Source organism: Eschrichtius robustus, chromosome 7 (assembly GCF_028021215.1).
Source record: "Eschrichtius robustus isolate mEscRob2 chromosome 7, mEscRob2.pri, whole genome shotgun sequence".
NCBI classification, from domain to species: Eukaryota; Metazoa; Chordata; class Mammalia; order Artiodactyla; family Eschrichtiidae; genus Eschrichtius; species Eschrichtius robustus.
Window position 1 is genome coordinate 105,621,612 of NC_090830.1, and position 24,788 is coordinate 105,646,399.

Here is a 24,788-nt window from a genome sequence, read left to right on the forward strand (position 1 = left end):
TTTTGGCAATTATGGATAAAGCTGCTGTTAATGTGTGTAGATTCTTGTGTGGACGTAAGTTTTTAACTCCTTTGGGTAAATACCAAGAAGGGCTATTGCTGGATCACACGATAAGACTATGTTTAGCTTTGTAAGAAACAGCCAGACTGTCTTCCAAAGTGACTGTACCATTTTGCATGCCCACTGGCGATAATTGAGAGTTCCTGTTGCTCCACATCCTCGCCAGCATTTGGTTTTGTCAGTGTTCCAGATTTTGGCCATTCTAATAGGTGTGTAGTGGTATCTCATTGTTTTAATTTGCATTTCCTGACGACATGTGATGTGGGCATCTTTTCATATGCTTATTTGCCATCTGTATGTCTTCTTTGGGGAGATGTCTGTTCAGATCTTTTGCTCACTTTTTAATTGGGTTATTTTCTTATCATTCAGTTTTAAGTATTTTAAATACAAATCCTGTATTGGATATGTGTTTTGCAAATATTCTCTGCCAGAGTATTATATTTTCTTTCTCTTAACAGTATCTTTTGCAGAGCAGAAGCTTTTAATTTTAATGAAGTCTAATTTTTCCATTTTTTGATGTTGTATCTAAAAAATCCCACCAAACCCAAGTTCACCTAGATTTTCTCCTATGTCATCTTCTAGAAGTTTTATAATTTTGCATTTTACATTTAGGTCTATGATCCATTGTGAGTTGTTTTTCGTGAAAGTCATAAGATCTATATCTAGATTCTTTTTTTTTTTTTTTGCATGTGGATGTCCAATTGTTCCAGTACAATTGTTGAAAAGACTATTCTTTCTCCATTGCCTTTGCTGCTTTGCCAAAGATCAATTGATTATATTTGTGTGGGTCTATTTCTGGGCTCTCTATTCTGTTCCATTGATTTATTCGTCTATTCTTCCACCAGTGTCACACTCTCTTGATTATGGTAGCTATATAGTAAGTCTCGAAGTTGGGTAGTGTCCGTTCTTTGACTTTGTGCTTCTTTTCAGCAAGTTCTTTTAACCTCCTTGATTCTTGGTTTATGCATCTGTAAAATGAGGACTTCTCTCATCAGTTGTGAGGGTTGAGATTATTTGGAAATTATATATCCATATCTATCTATCTATAGCTATATGTCTAAATCTATATCTATATAGTGTCCAGCACATATTAGGGCATAAAAAAAAGTGTATTTTTTTTTAAAGAGCTATTCTTTTTTTTTTTTTTTAATTAATTAATTTTTTTTTTGGTTGTGTTGGGTCTTCGTTTCTGTGCGAGGGCTTTCTCTAGTTGTGGCAAGCGGGGGCCACTCTTCATCGCGGTGCGCGGGCCTCTCACTATCGTGGCCTCTCTTGTTGCGGAGCACAGGCTCCAGACGCGCAGGCTCAGTAGTTGTGGCTCATGGGCCCAGTTGCTCTGTGGCATGTGGGATCTTCCCAGACCAGGGCTCGAACCCGTGTCCCCTGGATTAGCAGGCAGATTCTCAACCACTGCACCACCAGGGAAGCCCAAAGTGTATTTTTATTACCAGTTTGAGGATTTATATTCTGAAAAGTTAAAAATTATTTTAAAGTAAAAATTAAAAAATATTTAATGTTACTCACACACAATATAATGCTCATTTCTCATTTTGCTTCATTAATTCTGTTGGAGCTCTCCTAGTTCAGCATAACTAATGAATACCATATCATTTATATTTATTACTCTCCATGTGATTGGAAATTATCTTTTCACAATAATTGTTCTAAGTGGATAAACATGGGACCAAGTGTCAGGAGGGCTGAGTTCTGATCCTGGCTCTGGGAATTTCTAGCTGAGTGTATTAGTTAGGATGCTTTTGGCTGCAAGTAACATCAAACCCAACTAAAAGCATCTTTAATAACCTGACAGTTATTACCTCATTTAACAAGAAGTCCCAGAGTAGGGCAGTTCTATGGCTGATTAATTCAGAGCTCGGTACAGGCATCAGAGTCCCAGGTGCTTTTCATTTTTTCCTGGTAAAGTCTCTGCTCCCTTCAGCATTGTTGGTGAGGTCTCTTCTTGTGGTGGTAAGATGGCTATTGCAGCTCAAGACCTGGTTCATAGACATGACAAAATTGGGAGACATTTCCTACAAATATCATCCTCATCACCTTTGGTCTAAAGAAAACCTTTCTTCAGAAGGCCCTTGGAAGACTTCTCCTTCACTGTCCGTATCCAGGCCACATACCTGCCCTCAAACTAATTCCAGGCACCTTACATAGACCACTCGTGAGCTGTGCAGGGCCCATCTTCCCTGAACAAATCACCACCTGATAACTAAATAAAATCAGGTTTTGTTAGCGAGGAAGAGGGGGAATTGAATGTTGGGTAAGGCAAGCAACACTGTTGTCCATTCTGCATGACTTTGGACAAGCCTCTTAACCTATCTGGATTTAGTTTAATTGTCTACAAAAGAGCTGCTATCTATTAAGTACTTTTAGCTATGTGTCAGGGTAGGTGCTCTGTATTATTCATTTAATCCACACAATGACCCTATAGTATAAATTTCATTATTGTCCCCATTTTACAGATTAAAAAGGTTGACTTGTTCACAGTCACAAGTTCATAAGTGGTATTGCTGAAAAAGAGCTTTAAAATTCCAGGATTATAAGTTAACATAAAACATGCAAACCAATGACCTTCATATAAGATATGGTAGGTCACGGAACAGTTTGCTTAATAATGTTTAAATATAATTGCTTCCAGGAATTCTATGATGAGTGGCCAGTCAAGCTTGGAGAAGTGGAGCCTTATAAAGGTCCAAAGACACCAGATGGCAGAGTGAGTGCAGACATCTTTGTTGATGATATCTGTACCAGGTGCTAAAACTAGAGGAGGCTGTGCATAAAGGAAAGAGCGCTGGCCCGAGAAGGACTGGCTTCTAGTCCTGTGACTTCCTGGGGGACCTCGGAGTAGTAGAAAGAGCACTGGACAAGGAGGTTGAGGTTCAAGTCCCAGCTCTGCCCCAAACCAGCTGGGTGGCTCTCGCCTTCACTCATTGTTTAACTTCTCAGTTTCGTTTTCTGTGAAGCCAGGGCTTGGTGGATCAGTGCTTCTCAATAGGGAGGGATGCATCAGAGCCTCCTGCACAGTTTTTTAAACACACTGAGCCCAGGACCTTCTTCTGACACCCTAGACTGGGATCTCCAGGGAAGAGTTGGGTTAGATTTACTTTCCCCCTTGACTGCAGGCTTCATAGGAAGCTTGTTCCACCACGGTATCCCCAGCACACAGGAAAGGGAAGGCATGGGATGGAACGTTCAGGTTCTTCATCTGCCCAAAGAAGTAGAAAGACTAGTTTTCAAGTTGCTTCCAGCTTTGACAATGTGTCCACCGAATCCTGCTTCTGAGGCACCCTGTTCGGATAAGCAAGTGCTGGAAGGGGGTAAGTGCACTGTACAGCTGGGAAGGGAAGACATTGACTGTGGTTGAGAAATTCCATGACTTGTTCCACTGGAGTGATTAGTCAGTTATTTCTGGACAATAGAAAGAAATTAAAAGAAAACCCAAGATTCCCCTAGAAGCAGTTAGGCTGAATTCAACTTTCTAGAATAGTTCAGTAGGCTTGTTCATATAGATAAGTGGCCAGTGATATTTCCAGCCTTATTACAGGCTTATAATTAGGACATGAGTAGTTTGGTAATTTATGTTATGCAGAGAAATGTGGTTGGGAAATAAGGTGTTATTTAAATTTTAAAATATAAGTTCATTAAGGAAAAGTGTCTTCTTTGGGAAGTAAGATTTTTCTCATATTCTCTTTCTTTCCTCTTAGGAAGTCATGTTTTATAAAATCATCGATTACATTTTACGTGGAAAAGAAGAGATCAGAGTCATTCCGTGAGTATTGCCATGAAGCAGCGGCAGGAGTTGCCATTTTATTTTTGTATCCAGTGCATTTCTCTGTATAGCATTGATTTTCTTTCTTCTAATCTTCTTCAAGGACACCTCCTGCGGACCACTGGACTCTCATTAGTGGGTTACCAACATACGTTGCTGAAAATGGATTTGTAAGTTACTGAACAAATTCAAATCTTAAATAACTTTGGATGAAACTTTTATTAGCTAAGAGATGGGAACAATTATGAAAGCAAGTATGCACCAGGTAAGGGTGAGGTGGCCGCTTTGGCACAGGACATAGGAGAGAGGAATCTTGGCAGTCAAATGTAAGTGAACTAGAAACTCCTAAACTCTACAAGAAAATATTTAGTTAACATGAGAAAGATTAATCCATCCCCCAACCTCTTATTCTGCGGCCACACAAATTTCAGACATCCTTTGGCAGTTCATGACTATGATTCATGCTGGGTTTAATTTGATCTCAAGTATAGTTCCCTTGGTCAAGACTTTTGAAACAAGGAAAATTACTGACAAAAAGGAAAATATATATAAAGAAAGAACTTTGCCACTGATTGCAATGCAAAATGTAGTGAGTTGATAGATGAAGTGAAGATTTTTGCCCTGGTCTCTCGGTGGGGGGGGTGGGATGGGGGGGCAGTAGGCCAGGTCTGGCTGAGAGAGGTCAGGGGTGGGAAGACAACAAGAGGTCTCCGGTAGGTCCCATAGGCCTCAGGGCCAGAGGACCAGGTCTCTGTAGCTTTCCCACTCGGCCGTGACCATACTTTCCTTCCTTCTCATGGCTGATTTCTCTCCCTAGTTGGGCTGTTCCACCATCTGTGTCATTTTTTTTTTTCGCATCAAGATTCCTCCCTGCAAGAATGTTTGGTGCTTTTAACGTTTCTTTATGTTGGCATTTTTCCTTCTTCCCCCTTCAAACCCAACTTTCTAAAAAAAATTTTTTACAGCATTTATTTGCATAGTTGTTTCTTCTTTAGTGTTGGCATTGTGTTTTGTTAGTGTTCATGCATCGTCATTATTTAGTAAATGGGCATGCAAATTACAGTGACTAAAAGAGTCACCCAAGGGTCATAGGAGAAGTGAAACAAAATCTAGGTTGTCTAGTGTTTTTTCTTTTACTGTCATAAATTTGCCTCTGCTTAGTGTGAACATTTCTGGGTTCAGAATGGTGACAGAGTAAGGAAAATTCTATTGTGACTGCAAGATAATCTTTCTATGTGGGGATGATTTACCCTGGGTTTCAAGGAGGATGCCCAAACTCTGGGCTTAGTTGGTTACAGAACCAGGTGGCCTTACCAGGTGACATGATCTCTTAGTGTAGAGATATGCCAAAGGGGAAGAAAAGAAAAAGAAGGGAGAAGCAATCTTATGTCTTTTAGGAGTAAACAGTAATATATACTAACAAATGTCATGTTTTCAAAATTGCTCCAAAATAACTGAAAATTTTTGAAAAAAAAAATTTTTTTTTGGCCACACCACGTGGCTTGTGGGATCTTAGTTCTCCGACCAGGGATCGAACCCTGGTCCTTGGCAGTGAAAGCGTGGAGTCCTAACCACTGGACAACCAGGGAATTCCCGCCCCCCCCTTTTTTTTATAATTGAAATATTTTTAAATGTCATTCCTGACCTGGTGGTAATGACCAAAATATTCCAATTCATTTCTAACTGAATCCACAGATACCACAATTTTTCAGCCTCACCAAAATAGCCAAATAGCTTGACCATTGGCCCCTGTCCTCAGTTTCCCAGCAACCCATCTACCAGGCTCTATTTAGGGTTTTTATCAAGTTTGATACCCCAAAGCTGCTGTAGCCGGTATAAAGAAATTTATGCCCCACTTAAAAAAAATTTTTTTTATTGGAGTGTATTTTCTTTGCAATGTTGTGTTAGTTTCTGCTGTACTACAGCAAAGTGAATCTGTTATACATATACATATATCCACTCTTTTTTAGAATCTTTTCCCATATAGGTCATTACAGAGTATTGAGCAGAGTTCCCTGTGCTATACAGTAGGTCCTTATTAGTTATCTATTTTATATATAGTAGAGCGTATATGTCAATCCCAATCTCCCAATTTATCCCTCCCCCATAACCATATTTGTTTTCTACATCTGTGACTCTATTTCTGTTTTGTAAATAAGTTCATTTGTACCATTTTTTTAAATTCCATATATGAGCAATATCATATGATATTTGTCTTTTCTCTGACTTATTTCACCTAACATTATAATCTATAGGTCCATCCATGTTGCTGCAAATGGCATTATTTTATTCTTTTTTATTATGCCCATTTTTTAAGCACCTCTTCTCTCCTAGATGTTTCCTAGGTAAACATGTTACTGTCCAAAAATCAATTTGGAGAGAGTTAATGCATCAAAAGCCAACTCATTGAATGGTTCATTTGCCAAATCATCAATTTGCCATATAACCAACTTGCCAGAGTCGATTCCAAAGCTGTGGAGGACTTTTTCCCCCCAGATTTTGGTTCTATCACAGATTCATTGCATTTGCTTTACTGCTGCCTTTCACCTCTCAGCTGCTGCCCTTGGCCTCACCCCTGCTGTTATCCTTTCTGCTGGTAGCCCAAGACTGATGGCAAATTGGTGTAAATCTAGTTTAAGGCATTTCTCACCAAATTGCTCATTAGACAAGTTAGCATTCCCGAAGTGATTTGCAGAGAATTGACCTTGAGCCATTTCCTGGGACTCCAGAATTGGGGTGAACATACCTCCCAGTTTGTATGGGACATCTTCCATTTACACCTGTTGTCCTCATGAGTTATTCAGCCTTCCCTTTCACTCCCAAATGTGTCACCCTATACTATGTGCTTACAAAAGGCAGGATCTATTAAAAACATTTTTTTTGTGTATAGAACAGGATTTCTCAAACTTGCCACTACTGACATTGTGGACGAGATAATTCTTTGTAGTGGGGAGCTGTCCTCTGAATTGTAGGGTTTTTAGCAGCCTCCCTGCCCTCTACCCATTAGATGCCAGTAGCACCACCCTGCTGTGACAATCCAAAATGTCTCAGACGTTGCTAAATATCTCCTGGTGGGTAAAATCACCCATGGATGAGAACCACTGGTCTAGAGGATGATATCAAACATTTCAGCAGACCCAGCCAGAGCAGTGCCATTCCTGGGGGACTTTTGTGATATGATGGTGGGTTTTGGTGAAGAGAGCAAGGGGCTATGAATCAGGATCCCTGGGTGCCATGACTCAGTCCTGCCTTGAGCAAATCCATTGGCAAATCCTTGACCTTGGGCAAATCCCTTGACTTCTCTGGGTTTTAATGTCATCATCTGTAAAATGAGGTTGTTGACCTAATTATTTAAGAGACGGGGCCTTCAGGAATCTTTAAATGCTGTTTTCTGGATAATAAAAATGATGTGCAATTTTTAAAAATAAATTTATTTATTCATTTATTTATTTTTGGCTGCGTTGGGTCTTTGTTGCTGTGTGCGGGGTTTTCTCTAGTTGTGGCGAGTGGGGGCTACTCTTCGTTGCGGTGCGCGGGCTTCTCATTGTGGTGGCTTCTCGTTGCGGAGCACAGGCTCTAGGCGCGCGGGCTTCGGTAGTTGTGGCACGTGGGCTCAGTTGTTGTGGCACACGGGCTTACTTGCTCCGCGGCATGTGGGATCTTCCCAGACCAGGGCTCAAACCTGTGTCCCCTGCACTGGCAGGCGGGTTCTTAACCACTGCGCTACCAGGGAAGTCCATGATGTGCAAGTTAAATCATAATTAATTGTATATATATGATGCTCCTCTAGACTGCTTGAAACTTTTCCTTTTAGCTTTTTCAAACTTTTCCCTTGATAATTTTCTCGCAAACCCTTTCTAATAGAGTAAAGGCAGGCTTTCAGGTGAGCAGTCTCAGAGGTCCTTCAGCTGGACCTTGCTGCACTTAGGGAACACGTGCCCACAGAGTTCTCATCAAACCAGTAAATCCCAGCTCTGAATGGGAAACGGCAGACTTCAGTTGAGTGACTTTTTAGAGTTGAAAACATGAGATATTAAAAATGAAAATTAGTTTGTAGAATTACATTTATAGAATTGGAGGCATTAAGTACAGGATCAAACCAAGCTGGAATCAAGATGAGCTGTAAACTTAGAGAGAGACAGAGAGAGACAGAGAGACAGAAACAGAGACAGAGAGAGAGATGGGGAGGGTAGAGAGGATTTTTTTTTTAATAAGTTTATTTATTTATTTTTGGCTGCATTGGGTCTTCGTTGCTGCGCGAGGGTTTCTCTAGTTGCGACGAGCATGGGCTGCTCTTAATTGCGGTGCGCGGGCTTCTCATTGCGGTGGCTTCTCTTGTTGTGGAGCACAGGCTCTAGGTGTGTGGGCTTCAGTAGTTGTGGCACTCAGGCTCAGTAGTTGTGGCTTGCGGGCTCCAGAGCGCAGGCTCAGTAGCTGTGACGCACGAGCCTAGTTGCTCCGCGGCATGTGGAATCTTCCCGGACCAGGGATCGAACCTGTGTCCCCTGCATTGGCAGGCGGATTCTTAACCACTGCGCCACCAGGGAAGCCCTAGGATTTTTGAATATTGAGTTAAATACTTGGCCTCGAGGACCTTGACCCATCTATAGATGTTCTCTAAAGGCTGGAGAAGCCTGGACCAAAACAGATACTGCTGATGGAAAGGTCAGAAAAGAGAACTAAACTGCTTTTTGTCTCTTTAACACACACCTGAAGGATGCTCAGCCAATCAGTTCATGTTATTTATTCAAATTAGATTATAAAATGAATGGATAGCACAAACGAGTCCTTAAATTCTTAGACTGTATATACTAACAAAAACTTTGAAAGATGGTCCCATTTGCTTTGTAAGAGTAGTACAAAAATAGTAGGCCTGGCTCAAGCACTCTCAGAAAGCACTTCCCTTGGGCCGGAGGGGCCGGCGCAGTTAGTGCACTAGATGGAGAGGCCTGCTCTTACCTACTCACCAGATTGGTAGATTTTCGGGAATTTGGTAAGCAGGGTGTTAAACTGTTGGCAACTTGAAATCCTCCATGGTGGGAGTATTTACAACATGGAATTGGTTAATGATACAAATCAGGGCTTTCCCCACCCCTAGCAGGAGAGGTGATTCCACCAGCACCCTCGCTGGAGATCCCAGTTCTCGTTTCATCCCAGGGATTTGAACAAAATCACTTATCCTCTTTGGGCTTCGATTTCCTCATCTTTGAAAAGAAAAGCTTAAACAATTATTAAAGTGCCTTCTAACTTTAAAATGCTATGATTTAAAGTATCTAATTTATCGGGGAGCTCTTCTCAATACTCTATAATGACCTGTGTGGGAGGGGAATGTAAAGAAGAGTGGATATATGGGTATATGTGGCCAATTCACTTTGCTGTACAGTAGAAACTAACACAACATTGTAGATGAACTATACTCCAATAAAAATTTAAAAATAAAAAGAAAAGATGTCTGGCTAATACAATGGCATATAAAATCATCAATTCTAGAACTTGGAATTTCAGATCATTCTGATCTTCACCCAGTGTCTTTCCAAACTGAATATTGGCTAAGACTGGGCCATACTAATGAATAACACTTCCTCCTTATCTAGAAGTGAGTTGTAAGAACCAGTGCAATTGTGCTGTTCCATCACCATGCATGCTTATCCCACAGATCCTGCACAAATTTTTTTTCCAAAGACATGGAGAATGTTGTAGTATAATAGAAGAAATAAACAGAGCATTCTCAAGTGACCAGTTTATTCATTTTAGGAGAGAGTACATATAATGAAATGCATTTTTGCTCAGAAATGCGAAGGGTCCTCTCTGCTATTGTCAAACTTGTTTTTATAAACTCCTATTTTATGTTTTATTTTGGTATATCAATCTTGAGTACTTCATTGTCACGTCTTCATTGGTAAACCCCTTCCCTGTGACAGTACAGTGTGTACTCAGTTTTGGAACATGGAAAATGCATGTATTTGTTTTGTACCTGTAGTTTGGATATATAATTTACATCTTTGTGCTTTGGTGTTTCAAAAATTTTAAGGCTGTAATGAGGAGTCAGATTTACAATCATCAATATATTCTCTACAATGAATATGCTCCCTTAATTAAATCATGATGCTGGAAAAACAAAAACAAACAAACAAAAATAAAGTATCTAATGTACTTTTGGTGGAAAGAAAGATATTGTCTTTTATTAAGACATTAATATAAATGTTTCAGACATTACATGAAATTTCTAAAAATCTTATATGTTCTGGTATAATGTTATAAGTCATAATTCTAGTTATTACTTTAAAATGTATATCTCAGAAATAACTAAATTTCCTTGTCAATTGCATTATTGTGAACTTTCATCAAATCTTTAACCGTGGTCATTTTTAAGTCTTTTGTCATTTACAGACAGTTCTGGGTGTACTCTGATGCTCTTGCAAATATGTTCCTATAAAAGGGTTTCATCTTCAAGGAATTCATGGAAAAGACTCTGACAAGTACAGGTTTCTGGTAACTGACTATACTGCTGAACTGAATGAATAAGCATTTTCAGAACTCTAATGGAAAACTGATGAATTCATAAAAGTGCTAACAAAAGATCAAGATAAAAAAAATTAATTACATGGGACTGAGTGAACTGATGAGGATGATTATAATTTTTGTGACTTTCTGTTTGAATAAAAAAAAAAAACAGCCCCCCCCCAAAATTAAATCCACTGCTTGTTACTTAAAAAAAAAAGACCCATTTGTTGATTTGACCTGATGTAAAGATAATCCAAAATGACCAAAAATGGAATGATTTCTTGTCCTTATGGATGTGAGCAATAGTCTCTGAGTTTAGTACTTAAAGTGATGTCTCCTAATGAATATTTACTTTGACGTACCTAAAAGGCTGTCTGGCTTTTCCCTCCTGCCCCTTAGCCACTTTCTTCCAACCCGGATCCCACATCAGAAAAAAAAAAGAAGGAAAACAGAGCCTTCCCAGCATTGCTGCCACACCTGCCCAGGCAGAAAGGCCTTTGTGCTTGGGCTCCTCCTCTCCTTGGTCTGAACAGCTAGTTGCTTTGAATTTGGAAGAAGAATCCTTAGAGGCTGAGAGAGTAGGAAGGAGCAGAGATGGGGCTAAATGTCATCCAATGACTTAATTAGTAGAAGAGAAGCTAACTTTGTTACCCACCCAGGTCCTTGGACTCTTTAATCAATAGCAATTGGTAAGAGGCCAGAGGAGAAATTCAGGCAAGGCTTTATTGGCACTCGTGCTGCAGCATGAGGGAGCAAAAACAAGACACAGGTGCCCTTGTTTGCTTCCTGGGAGGGGCGAGCTGGCTCCTTACATGGGGCGAGGGTAGGGGCGGATTGGTGGGTTGGGCCGGAGGGGTGGTTTAAGTAGTCTGCCCACCTCCTTGGCCGTGCTGTGTGCAGGGATCACACGCAGTACCCTGCTTTTGCTCCTGGCACCTCAGAAGTGGCAGTTGGTTTGTGGCCTTTTTGTATCTTATCGTTCGTGATTTGCCCCAACTGGGCATGCATGCAGTTGTTTTTAGTCCCGTATAGTTTCTTTGTATTCTGTTGCTCCAGGAGATGTTTGCTCAGATGCAAGCACTCCAGTAAAGGGGCCCAGGTCCCAGCCCATCTCAGCTCCAGCGTGTTGTTAGCACATGTGGCCTCACTGAGGTCTAGGGTGAATAATTTGCCTGCGAGCTGTGGAGACCTAGGGAGGAAACCCTTGCTCCCCGCGTTCTTTCTCGTTCTGCTTTGTGGGTTAATGGCTCCTCTTGCTTTGCAACAGATCTGCAACATGCTGAACGCCCCAGCGGATGAATACTTCACATTTCAGGTAACTGCCCTCTGCCAGGCCTCCCCTGTCAGTGCGGGGAGGGGGGCGGCACTGACCCTCTCCATCCCCAGAGCCTGCTTTATGCTCGGGGGTGACCAGGAGGCACACTCAAGGCTTATGTCCCACTCACCCTGGCTGGGCCAGTGACCACCAAGTAGCACGTTCTTCAGGGAAAGGAGAAGAGGGGGGAGGAGAAGGAGGGGGAGGAGAGAAGGGTGTTTGTCACCCCAGCATTCGGCAGGGGGGCTGCCACTTCTCCGTTCTCTCCCACCCAGTGCCTAAAACAGCCCTGGCGCATCACAGGTGCTCAGTAAATGGTCTCTGCCTGAATGATTAGCTGGATACATCCTACCACCTGAATTCAGCCCTTTGGAGGTTTCTCGGGCCCGTCCAGGCGGCTTATTGCTGCTGTTATCAGGAAAAGGAACTTCTTGTTGGGTTCTTGGGGGCCCCTCCTGCTGTCAGACTCTTGGTTTTATCTTTCCTCCTCCAACATCCAGAGATGCCCCTCCCCACCTGTCCCCTCTTCCACCCCCTCCCCACCTGACCATTGGGGTAAACTGGCATTTGGCCCGGCAACCTCTCCTTTTCCGCCTTCTGGCCCTTGCCGTTCTGTGTCCTGTTTTAGCTGACATCCAGTTGGAGCCCTGCCCCAGTCGGGAGTGGAGATAGCCTTCCCAGTGGGGGCCACTAGCGTCCATCTTCCGGTCTCACCCAGACGCGCCCACAGAGCCCCATCTCTGCCCACGTGGCGAAGCCGAAGCCCGCCTGGGGTGGGTGGGGTGAGGGGCGCACCCTCAGCAGCAGGGGCCCAGGCCTGGGAAACCTGTGCTGCTTGCTCAGTTACGGGGCAGGTTTCCTTCTGTTCTCCGCACTCCTCTCTGCTCACTGCCATGGAAGCGTGCAGACACCACACGGCGTTTGCTCCAGCTCCTTCCTCCTTGCCTCCGAAGGCCTAATTGTGACCACACTGTGCCCAACCCTGACCCCTCTGTTTATGGCAACTGGGTGCCAGGAAAGAGTGCACAGGCAGGAAAAAGGGACAAGGACTCTCTAAGGTGTCTGAGCCTTAAGCAGTCTTAGTCTGAACAGGGAGGGCAGGGAGCTGGCCCAGAAGAATCAGGCTGCGCTCAGAGGTTTGAGGGCCTGTGCTTTCGGTGGGGGGGGCCTCGTGTGGCCCCCATGGGAGCAGCCACACAAGGGCTCTGACAGCGCAGAGGAGGCTGGGCACCCACCTGGTGTAAACCTCCAGCCTATAGGACTTGCCCAGCTCCCTAAGAAACATCAGCGTAGTGCCCGTGAAAACGTGCTTCTCAGGTCTCTGACTGTAGGAAGGATGACCGTCAAATGGCTGCTGGGCTGGGAAATCCGCGGTCAGCGCGGAGGCTACACTTGCTGTGGGCCGGGATACTCACTCAGGCCAGTTCCTGGGAGATGCCAGACTCCTCTGACCAGCACTGTTGGTCCTAGGAATCCCCTTCAGCCCTGCAAACTCTTTCAGAACTGCACTGTGGTCTAAGACACTCCCATCCAGCTCTCCATCCTTCCCTCTGTCCTTAGCCCTGGGGTCAGGACTGCATCTTTTTTTTTTAATAAATTTATTTATTTTATTTATTTATTTTTGGCTGCATTGGGTCTTCATTGCTGCATGTGGGCTTTCTTTAGTTGCAGTGCGTGGGCTTCTCATTGCAGTGGCTTCTCTTGTTGCAGAGCACAGGCTCTAGGCGCGTGGGCTTCAGTAGTTGTGGCTCACAGGCTCTAAAGCGCAGGCTCAGTAGTTGTGGCGCACGGGCTTAGTTGCTCCATGGCATGTGGGATCTTCCTGGACCAGGGCTTGAACCCGTGTCCCCTGCATTGGCAGGTGGATTCTTAACTACTGCACCACCAGGGAAGCCCAGGACTGCATCTTGATGGGCTCTCAGCCTCCCTTTCTGTTTTCCCTCACAGGCATTGCCCCTGTGGATCATTCCAAAGGGCAGACTCAGGATAGGGTGCCCATCCTCCCCAAGCCTCCACCCTGCTTGGCCTTCCCATTCTGTCTCCACCTGCACACACCCACCTCCATTCTCACTAGTTCCTCTTGTACCTGAGAAGTTTAATGAAAAAACCAGTGATTCAAAGTGAACTATGGTCAGAACAAACCTGCAAAGGCAATGATTCTCAAACTATGTTTCTTGGGGGCAAGGTATACATATTAGCTTCCTGTTGCTGCTGTAACAATTATCACTTAGTGGCTTAAAGCAACACAACTGAGTTATCTTACGGTTCTGGAGTCAGCAGTCTGAAATGCGTCACACTGGGCTAAATTCAAGGTGCTGGCAGGACTGTGTTCCTTTCTAAAGGATCTGGGGGAGAACCTGTCTCCTTGCCTTTTCCAGCTTCTGGAGCTGCCTTGGCTCATGGCTCCCTTCCATCTTCAAAGCCAGCAGTCACATCGCCCTGACTTTGCTTCTGCTGTCATATCTCCTTCTCTGATTTTTGATCCTGACTCTGTTTTCTACTTTTAAGGATCCTTGTAATTACATTGGGTCCACCTGGAAAATCCAGGCTAATTTCCCTATTTTAAGATCAGCTGACTAACAACCTGAATTCCGTCTGCTGGTTTAATGCTCCTTCCCCATTTAAAGTAACTTGTTCACAGATTCCAGGGATTAGGAAGTAGACGTCTTCCCGGTGTTCCTTGAAGTGGAGTAAGGGGCTCTTCATTTAACATGAATTAAAGTGACCCCAATTCACAGAAGAAAAAGTACATAGAATTTTCTGTCTTAAGTTTTTGTCCTATTTTTCTTAAATCTTAAGTTCCTTCTATCACTTTTCTGTGAACAAACTCTAACTTAATAGCAAGACACATGAGCATGAACAGGTAACAACTGAATATGTACTGAAAAAACAGAGGCAGTCAGTAAAGCTTATTTTGGAAGCTTTTTAAAAATAAATACACAGGTGCTTACCTTGCACACAGGTAATATTTTCTGTTATTGATGTTGTCTCTCATCCTTGTGAGGATATAAGTATATAAATATTTCATAGTATTTTCCAAAAATGAAGACTTTGAGAACCACTGTGCACTGCTCTTTCTTTCCCCCAAAGCTTTGACCATTAGGAAGCATGAACTGAGGTTTGGTTTCTCTGCTTTTCATTCTAAGTATAAAGGCAAGCTCTTCAACTAATAAGCAGTTGTTTATTGAGCATCCCTTATATGCCCAGCACTGTCCTGTCACTTATGTAGAATTTAACAGTTTATAAAACCGCTCTTTGGTAAGATTAGAAAATAGCCTCAGAGACAACAATCAGCAGTTCCAAAGCATTTGGAAATTATCTAAATGCTAAATTGTATGGTCAAGTCTAGAAGTGCTGATGGAATTCTGAAAAAGAAAAGTTCCATATGGGTGGAAAAAGTTAGAGAAGGCTTCAAGGGAGAGGTGAGACTTAACCAGAGCCTGTGAGGATGACTAAATAAGCCGAGGACAGGCAGAAGAAGGAATAGCCTGGTGTGATGGGTGCTCGGCTACCTTTGCCTTGTTGCATGCTGTGCAGGTGCCACACCATGGTTCTCAGACTTTGGAGGACTTTAGAATTACCTGGGGAGCCTATTTAAGATGGATGCCCAGAGATTATGAAACAAGCTAAAAAGAAAACAATCTGTTGCCCTTGATCTTTGGGCAACACTTTGAGAAACAGTCCTGAACTTCTGTGTCTGCATTCCCTACTAGACTGTTATCTTGAGGTTAGGGACAGTGATTTATTATTCACCTTTGCACCCCCAGCAACTAGCCCAGGTCCTGAAACATCATGGGGGCTTGACAGATGTTTACTAAGTGGAACCACACCACAGAACAAAAAACGTTCTTGATGGATCAGTCAGGAAAGCAGAAACCACACTAGGTATTTCAACAGAGGTAATTTAATATAAGAATTTAGCTAAACAGGTGTTGGAGGACAGAAGAAATAAACAGGGGACACTGAGGTAACACAGGTAAATGCTTCCCATCTCTAGGGCTGGAGCGGGGGAGGTCAAAGAGAAGAGGGTAGGGTTGTCACAATACAGACACTTGGTTCTAGGACACTTAAATGTACTACAGCACTTTTATGGCTGTACAGTTCTAGCCATGTTCTGATACAACATAGGAATTGTGCATCTAACACCCCCCAATTATTCTTTCTTTAAACTGAAAATAACCTAAATGGGGAATAGTGAGGGGTGGCTGTAAAGGGGTAGTGCAAGGGAGCCCCGTGATGATGGATTAGTTCTCTATCTCGGTTCTAGGGGAGGTTGCACATATCTACCTATGTGATGAATTTGCATAGAAACACTCCTGCATACCCCCGCACGTGCACAAATACATATAAATCTGGTGAAATCTGAATAAGCTCCATGGATCGTACCAATATGTATTCCCTGGTTTTGTTAGTGTACCATAGTGACACAAGATGTTATCATGGAGAAAACTGGGTAAAGGGTACATGGGACTTCTCTGTACATTTCTTTTGCAACCTCCTGTGTGCCTATAGTTATTTCAAAAAAAAAAAAAGTTAAAAAAATAACCTCAGTGTCTTTATTGTTTGTAGAAAGGACCTGTAGATGAGACTGGTTGGGTCATTAAAAACGTCTTGTCCCTGCCTATTGTCAACAAGAAAGAAGACATCGTGGGCGTAGCTACATTTTACAACAGGAAGGATGGAAAGCCTTTTGATGAGTATGATGAGCACATCACTGAGGTAAGTGCAATTATAAAATAATGGAGGTAGATGAAATGCATGAAATAATAGAAGTTGCATAATTATTTGTTATTCTGGAATGGTGTTTCTGAAGGGCAATTAAGACGTGAGTCACACATGGTTGCCGTCAATAGGTTGTTATTGTGTCATTTCTGTTTCCTGACTTCCGTAAACTGTACCGTTTTCTACCAAAGTGTGAACTTTTGGCTTAATAAAATTCTTTTCAGTACTAGGGAATTGGGGAAAGGTCTCTCTCTCCTTACCTCCTACTCCCCTTCTATCACCTCTCACCCTTGCTGCCACCTCCAGCCCTCTCTGATTTTCAGGTCATGCTTTATCTACTGGATTTTTGTAATTCCTCTCCTCTAATAAAGTATTCACGGTGCATGGAGCACTTTGAAAAGCAAGGGCTTAGCCAATTTTATTGTCTGGGGCTGATTATTTTACTTTTTCTTTTTTTTTCTTAGATTAAAACAAGGAACTGGGTTGTGGATGGTGGAAGGGAGATTGATTGATAGGAAAGCATGCAAACTGTTGCCTCCAAATTATTTTTTCTTTAGTTTTAGAGAATCGAATCACATTTTATCTATTTCAGACTCTCACACAGTTTCTCGGATGGTCTCTTTTAAATACTGACACCTATGAGAAAATGAATAAACTAGAAAACAGAAAGGACATAGCCCAGGAAATGCTCATGAACCACACCAAAGCTACTCCTGATGAAATCAAGTCCATTTTGGTAAGTGAGGAATTCAGTCCTGTGACATTAGATGCTATCTAACCATGGCTTCTGGAATTCGCCTAATTACCCAGAGGTCTGACAAATGAGAATAGGTTTAGTTCTGGGCTAAGGAGGGGAGAAACAAAGAAGGAGGGGTTGGGGGGAACTTGAGTGGTCCACAGTACCCAGAGCCTTACTGAATTTCCAGGCTGCTTGGTTGGAATAGCACTTTGTTAAAAATAGCTCTGTAGGAGCTGGAGTAATGAGGTCTAGAGTCAAGAGTGTTAGCAAGGAAAAAAATATTTCTAGGGAGCGAAATGTCAGCTGTTGCCGTGTAATGCTGTATAACAACCATAACCTCTCAGTGGTATATGACAATAAGCATTTATTTCTCACTTATGAGTCTGTGGGTTGACCAGACTTCAACTAATCTTGGTTGGGCTGGGCTCCAAGCTGTGTGTTTGGTTTGCTTTCTGCATCTATCATCCTTGATCAGCAGCTACCTGATAGATGTTCTTCTCATGGTGATGACAAGTACAAGAGAGCAAGTCCAGCTGTGCAAGCTCATTTCAGTTCTTTCCTCACATCAAATTCACTAAAATTTTCAAGGTACAAACATGACCAAGATCAGCATCATGGACGATTGGAGAGCAAGTAGATATTCGCTAACAGTGTTCTAATCACCACCAAATGAAGGGAAAATATAACACACCCACTGTCTCTATTCCTTTATTTCAAAAGCTTTCAGAGTGTGTGTGGATGTAGTTTTCCTGGGGTGTTTTTGTTTGTTGGGTTGGTTGGTTGGTTGGTTTTGGTTTTGCTGGGTGGTTTGAGACTTAAAAGAAATTTGATTTGAGAGTTTGAGACATTGAAGATGAAAATGTCTGGGGAGAATAAAGGGAAATTGCTATAAACTAAAGAAAAACAGATGTAAGCTATTCATTTTTCTCGCCTACATGCAAACAACCGACGTCTCCCTCACCCTCTCCCTCTCTCTCTTTTTTTGAGACAGCTACTGTTACATTTTGGGGGGAAAAGAGAGAATAATTATTTTTTAGAGAAAATTCTACATAATCAAGTGCTATAGATCTTCTTTGTATCCAGAATGCATCTTTCATGGAACTCATTACAACATAGTTTATTTTAACTGATTTTAAGAGTAAAGGAATCAGATAGAAATCAACTTTATAGGAATTTCACACCTCCTTTGCTTTTACATTTTAGAAATTTAAAGAGAAGTTAAATATAGATGTAATTGAAGACTGTGAAGAAAAACAACTTGTCACAATTTTGGTAAGTGTTTTACTTCTATCCTTAATGCCTTTTAAATAAAATATAGTAGGACACTTGTTCTCATTTTTCAAGTTAGTGTTGAGTTTCCTCTTCTCTGGCACCTTTCAAAGCTAAAAGGGAAAGAGATTTCTTCTACAGAGTGATCTTCTGGGTCCTTGCTTTTCTTTCTCTTTGTCCCCTACAGTACAATCCACAAAGATAATTTAGAATCATAGTTAAACTAGATTACTGCATAAGGGAATGCAGGCACAGACTCTAGGGGTAGCATGGCCTGGTTTATTTTAATAGCTCTGGATTACAGTATGGCCACCCTGGAAGACATGGCAGAATTACAATAGAATGTAGATAGACCCTTAGAGGCACCATTATCATCTGCCATTGCTAGCTTCTCTTCTGGACCCTGGAGGAATTCAGTTCTTTCCTATTGTTGCCATTGGGTCACCCCTATTATATCTAGTTGAAATAACTTCTCTTCCAGTCATTAAGCCTGTATTTTGTTGTGTCTGCTGTTTAAACCCACCCAAACACATGTTCTACAATCAACTGTTAAACCCATCCAGTAAGTTTTTAATTTCAGAGATTATCTTTTTCAGTTCTAGAATGTATATTTAATTCTTTTTTTTCAAGATTCCAACTCTGTGCTGAAACTTTCCATCATTTAATCTACTTTATCTCTCTATCTTCTTAAATTTATTCACCATAGTGATTTTGAATTCTCCATCTAGATACCTGAATCACCTATATGTCTGGTTCTACTGTCTATTTTTACCCTTGGGTTTTGGTCATTTGATCATTTTAAAGCATACTTCATAGTTTTTAAATTGAAAACCACACACTGTGGATTAAGACTTGTAGGGGCTCTGGGAGATACTATCTTTCTGTTCAAAGGGTTAGATTTTCTTCTGGCAGGTGAAGGAGTTGGTTTTAGATTTTGTTAGGGGTGGTCTATTTCAGTTTTGCTCTTGCTACTAGGGTAGAGCCCTTATTTCTCGAGCGTGGCCCTTCTGGGATCCCAATTAAGAACCTGGGATTACCAAGGCCCCTAGACCTTCAATTTCAGAGGCTTGAATACAGTGTACTCAAAATTGAAATAATATCACACTTATTTCCCTCCCTAACTACCTCATCCTGTTTTCCACTGCCCCTATCCAATCCACGACATGTGTTCTTCTTTCTGAACTAAGATGTACTGAATATCTCACCTTCTGCATTCCCATTTTTATGGGCTCTGTCCTCCCGTCCTGGCCCTTGGCTGTACCACCACAGAGCCAGTGGCCTGTGACCCCTTTTTCAGGGATCTGCTCCCACCTTTATATTTTCATGTCACTTGAGGCTCTTCCTCCTTCTCTCACTCTCTTTGGCTTTACCTCTGAGCACTTTCCTCTCACACCTGGTCCAGAAGATGACTCCTTCTCCTCATTTACCCCCAACAAAACTTATCTTCTTGTAAAACAAAGCTTTAATTGACATCCATGACATGTTGGAAATTTTCTAGTTCTCTATTTAGAGGAGGAAGGGTCTTATGATGGAGAAGCAATAAAATGGGCAAAGAACCAGTAGCTTTACAATAAAATGGCCTATTTTGAACGTAAAATGTGCTCTAACCTCATCCCAAATCATTGCCGCATAAAACTTAACTCAAGAAACAAACATATTTCAGAGGGGTTCTCCAAAACTATTGGCATAATTTCCAAGCTACATAAATATTTATGCATCTCCACTTACCATGATTTTCTGCAGGGATGCATTTTAACTCTCAGTTCAGGGAAGGTGTGGTCCCTTTTATAGGTATAACAGCAGGTGCATGTTGCTGGGTTGGGAAGCACTGAGGTAGCAGTGCAGTGACTCGGGCAAAGGAAGTGGGGAAAGTCATCCTCCCATCTTCCCCTCTGCTTCCCAGGACATTTCAGTTCACTTGCGCATGCCCTGCAGCTCATGTTTACCAGACCATGGGAGATGAGGAGAGGGCGTCCCAGAGAAGTACCGCATTCACTCCTCCTTCATTCAGTTTTTTTTTTCATTCATTCAGTAATTACTGAGATGTCCTATGATACAAGGAACTGTTAAGTCTCGAGGGCAAAAGATAGTGTGGTCTGGTTTTTACCTGGTTCAAGAAGCCCCCTGTTTATTAGGAAGACAAAAAATACAAGCAGTGACACTGCCTTGAATGAATGGGTTCACAGGGCTTGAGCACCAAGGGCCCTGGGGAGGCTAAGGGCCTGATTCCGCTCACAGAAGACAATAGAATGCGAGATGAGGCCATGGCATGGAGGCCTGCAGGGAAAGCAGGAATTGGCTGGGCAGAGATTGACAGTGGGGGCTTGGAGATGGCTGGAGATGGGAAGGGGAAGCAGGACAGTGCAGACCAGGGCATGGGGACACAGGAGACCGAAGACAGCTGGGTATGGCTGGAGCCCCAGTGAGCGGAACAGGGGAGCAGCCCGTGAGGCCTGGCAGGGTGGTGGGACGAGACCATGGCAGCCTGGCACACTGGGACCTGCGAAGGGACCTGATCAGATACCCAGGGGCTTCTTCCCGGAGCAGAGGGAGTGAGCCAGCCGGGATGCAGCAGGTGGGTGGCGCCATGTTATGGCACGTGGGGTGGCAGCAGCCCCCTCCTCTCATTCCACCTCAGCTGTGGGTTCCGTCAAAGAGGGGAAGACCAGCCTTTGGGGCCAGAGTTCCTACTTATCAGATGAATCAAAAGCCTTTATTTCTATCAACCTCTCTGTATCACTGCTGTATGACTGCTGTTTTTCAAAACCTGTGATTTCCATATTGTAGTATTGTTTTATCGGTTCACCTGTAACTGTAAATGGGGCCTGGGAGTCATAATTCTGAGAACTTCTTACTTTGTTTCCTGCTGAAATGCACATTTACGCTTTAGTGTGACTGACCCGATAATGCGCTAAAAAGCATTTTCACGTTTGATCTTTATATAATACTCTGAGAACAGCAGGGCTGAGGCGACCTCCAACAGGGAGGTTCTGGGCATTGGGCACCCCCCACCATACCCCGTAATTCTTTTCTTAGTCTGATTTTTTAAAAGATGTGCTTATTTTTTGTCTCTCCCCACGAGAATGTGTGTTTCAGGGGCAGTGACAATGTCTGCTTTCTTCATTGCTTTATCCATAATGCCTACAACACAGATAGGAACCAATAAATGTTTGTTGAATGAATAAAAATGAATGCAGAAAAAGACCCCTTTGGGCAAGGAATCTGGGAGGGTCTGGAGAGAGAGAAAGTGATGAGAAGGCTTTAGCAGAGGACACAGGAGGTCCTATGAGAAAGGAGTTTTGTGAAGTGTTACTAGGGGCCATGAGTTGAATCCCCTCTAATTTTCTCTGACACACGCAAATAAAATTGGCACTGCTTTTTCATTAAAACAACAAAGACAAAAATGTTCCTCTTGTCATTCCCATTTCACAGATGAGAACATTGATGTATTGGGTAGCATCTTACGGAAAAACCCGAACGAACCTTTTGGCCAACCCAATAGCTAATACCAACCCAGAACTGAATATTAGTCTCCTGGCTCCAAACCATAGGTTTGTAGGAGAGAGATCTCTGCCTAAAGTGACAGTCTGAGAGTGGCCTTGATGAGAAGGGGGCGCAGGAGGACCAGGAAGTTCCCTGAAGAGAAGGGCAAGGGTTTGAGGGGCCAGCCCAGACCCGGGGGTTAGGGGAACAGAAACCATAATTGTACTTAAAAGAGCCATATACCATTTGGTGTTGACATTTGTACAAATAGAGCATGAATCATCCTCTGGGAAACCTTGAACTTACTGAGGGACGTGATCTTAGCACAGTATTAAGGATTTATAATGGGCTCAGTAAATACCCACTGAACTGAATTTTGCTCCTGCACGTCCATCTGCTGGACCCACACAGCCCTCGCCTGCTTCTCTCCTCCCGTGGGACTGTCTCTGACCTGCCTTCTACCAGATCAGCTGAATACACAGCCCTCCAGAGTCTCTCCTCCTTCAGTTCCCCCAGCCTGCCTGCAATTTCTCCCAGCCCTGGCACTGACTCTGTGCTCTGGGAATGTTCTAAGCTCTCACCTTTCACTGGTCTGTATTTTATAACCATTTTAGTAAGATAAGTTCCTCAAGGCCAAGATCCATATTTTTATCTCCCAAGCCATGTCAATATTCATGGGACTAATTCACTGTTTTTTCACCTAGTCCTAAATCCTGACAGTGGGGTGGGTTTAATGAGATGTCTGCAAGTGTACCAGTACACTGCGGGGCATTCATTCATTCATTCACTCAACAAACATTTACCAAGCACCTCCGTGGGACAGGCCCTACAGGTTCTGAGATACCACAGCAAATAAAACAGACCAGATCCCATCCTTACGGAGCCCACAGACGAGCAGGAAAGCATCACTGAACAGGTAAAGATAATACGATAGAATTGAATTAAGCCATCGTTTACTGTTTACTGAATATTTCTGGAATGGAAAAAAGAGAAGTTGAGTATTGAAAATGGGTTAGGCTGCTGCAAGTAAACATTTTATCTTGCATCAAAGAAAGAAAATAGCCACTGGGGTCTGATTTAGAATTGAATGCCATCACTTAGAAAGCTTCTTAGTGTAGCTGAGCCTCAGTTTCGCCATCTGGAAACTGAGGATCATTGTGTCGGTTTGTTGTGAGCGTAATAAGGCATAACCCAGCACCGGGCAGGTAGAAGCTCAGTGAATTGCATGTGGCATCCTTTTATTGTAATTTTGTTTTATGTCCAATGTTGGGTATATGAGACTAAATGGAAAAAAATGAATGTAATCTGGAACACTTGGTCCTTGTTTCAACAGAAAGAGGACCTACCAGACCCACAGGCCGTAGGCCTGTATGAACTCCGCTTCAGCGACTTCCCCATCACAGAGCACGAACTGATTAAGTGTGGACTTCGGCTGTTTTTTGAAATAAATGTGGTGGAGAAATTCAAAGTACCTGTAGAGGTCAGATGGTATTTAATTTAAAATGCTGTGATTCTGTGGCTGTACTCCACTAAAATTTCCTGTGGTTCAAAAGATTCCCTGCAGGGTGGATTTTAAATTATCATTAACTTCGTCAATATGTCCACTTAAACCCTGTAAACAAGGCCAACCTATCTTTTCAGATAAGGTTGTCACAGACCTTCTTACCTTTAGAATTCTACTCCAAAGTCTGAGTGGTGTTGTCTTCTTTGGTGGCAGGTTCTCAGCAGATGGATGTACACGGTGAGGAAGGGGTACCGTGCCGTCACTTACCACAACTGGCGACACGGGTTCAATGTGGGGCAGACGATGTTCACTTTGCTGATGGTAGGTACAGAGCCCGTGAATCATCATAAACCTGTGCATCTCCCTCCTGAGTGTGGTGAGAAATGGATACAGTCCATCACTTTAGATCAGTAATTTTGGAATTCATGGGTACAGTCCCATAAACCCCCAACCCCCCTGGAGATAATGCCAGGGTACGTGGGTATCCCTGGGCGTTTGGCTGAATTATCACTCTGACACTCATGTCCTTATATCCATAAAGGAAAATTCAGTTACCTGCTGGGTTTGTAACTGCCCAGAATGAGCTACTGTCCTCAAGAAATAAAGCCAGCTTGCTCTAAAAACACAGCAGACCCCCTTCTCCATTGCAGGCTGGCCTCACTGCACATGCTGCAGAGGTGCATTAATCCAAGTAAATATATATGTCTATTTTTTTAGACAGGAAGACTGAAGAAATACTACACGGATCTTGAAGCCTTTGGCATGCTTGCTGCTGCCTTCTGCCGTGACATTGACCACAGAGGCACCAATAATTTGTATCAGATGAAGTAAGTGAACACATGCGGCCACGTCAGTGTGTTCTGGTGCCCCCGCCTTATTTGTAAACGCCTTCACTCCTTTTTTCAACTTTGCTTCATCAAAGTATTGAATTCATACATTAAAGAGCATTGATCTTTGGCTTACACCTGTACACACCTGGGTAGCACCCCACCAGCTCAAGCTAGAGAACATTTCTTCCCGGGCTGACTACCTCTCACGTCCCTGGTCCTTATACTTCCACCAACTGACCTTCAGCTGACCTTGCATCTTAACATCATCGCCATCTTCCTCTCTTGCCCAAGAAAGGAAGTGCAATTATAAGGGTACAGGCCCTCAGCTCAGACAGATTTGGATTTATTGGGTTCACAAGTTATTTAAACTCTCTAAGCTTCGAGTTCCTCATTGGGAAAATAAGAATTATAGTAACGGTACCTAACACTTAAGGTCGTTGTAAAGATTAAATGAGACTATGCATATAAGGCACTCAGCTCATGGTTGGCTCTTGGCAGTTAATAATTATTAAATATTATTATTATTACTGTTATTGTGTCATTGGCACTTTTCAAAATTCATCAGCAGTGCCATAGCCAGCCTA

At 42.8% G+C, this 24,788-nt stretch overlaps 1 protein-coding gene across 1 annotated transcript in view; it reads left to right on the forward strand.

Annotated features, from left to right (window-relative positions):
- PDE6C (phosphodiesterase 6C) overlaps positions 1-24,788 on the forward strand; it is a 59,681-nt gene that overhangs the window by 8,821 nt on the left and 26,072 nt on the right. The window contains 10 exon segments of the mRNA XM_068548981.1: positions 2,708-2,782; positions 3,774-3,838; positions 3,942-4,008; positions 11,610-11,657; positions 16,227-16,376; positions 16,972-17,115; positions 18,322-18,390; positions 23,204-23,350; positions 23,588-23,695; positions 24,092-24,201. Of these exon segments, the coding sequence (XP_068405082.1) occupies positions 2,708-2,782; positions 3,774-3,838; positions 3,942-4,008; positions 11,610-11,657; positions 16,227-16,376; positions 16,972-17,115; positions 18,322-18,390; positions 23,204-23,350; positions 23,588-23,695; positions 24,092-24,201 (983 nt within the window).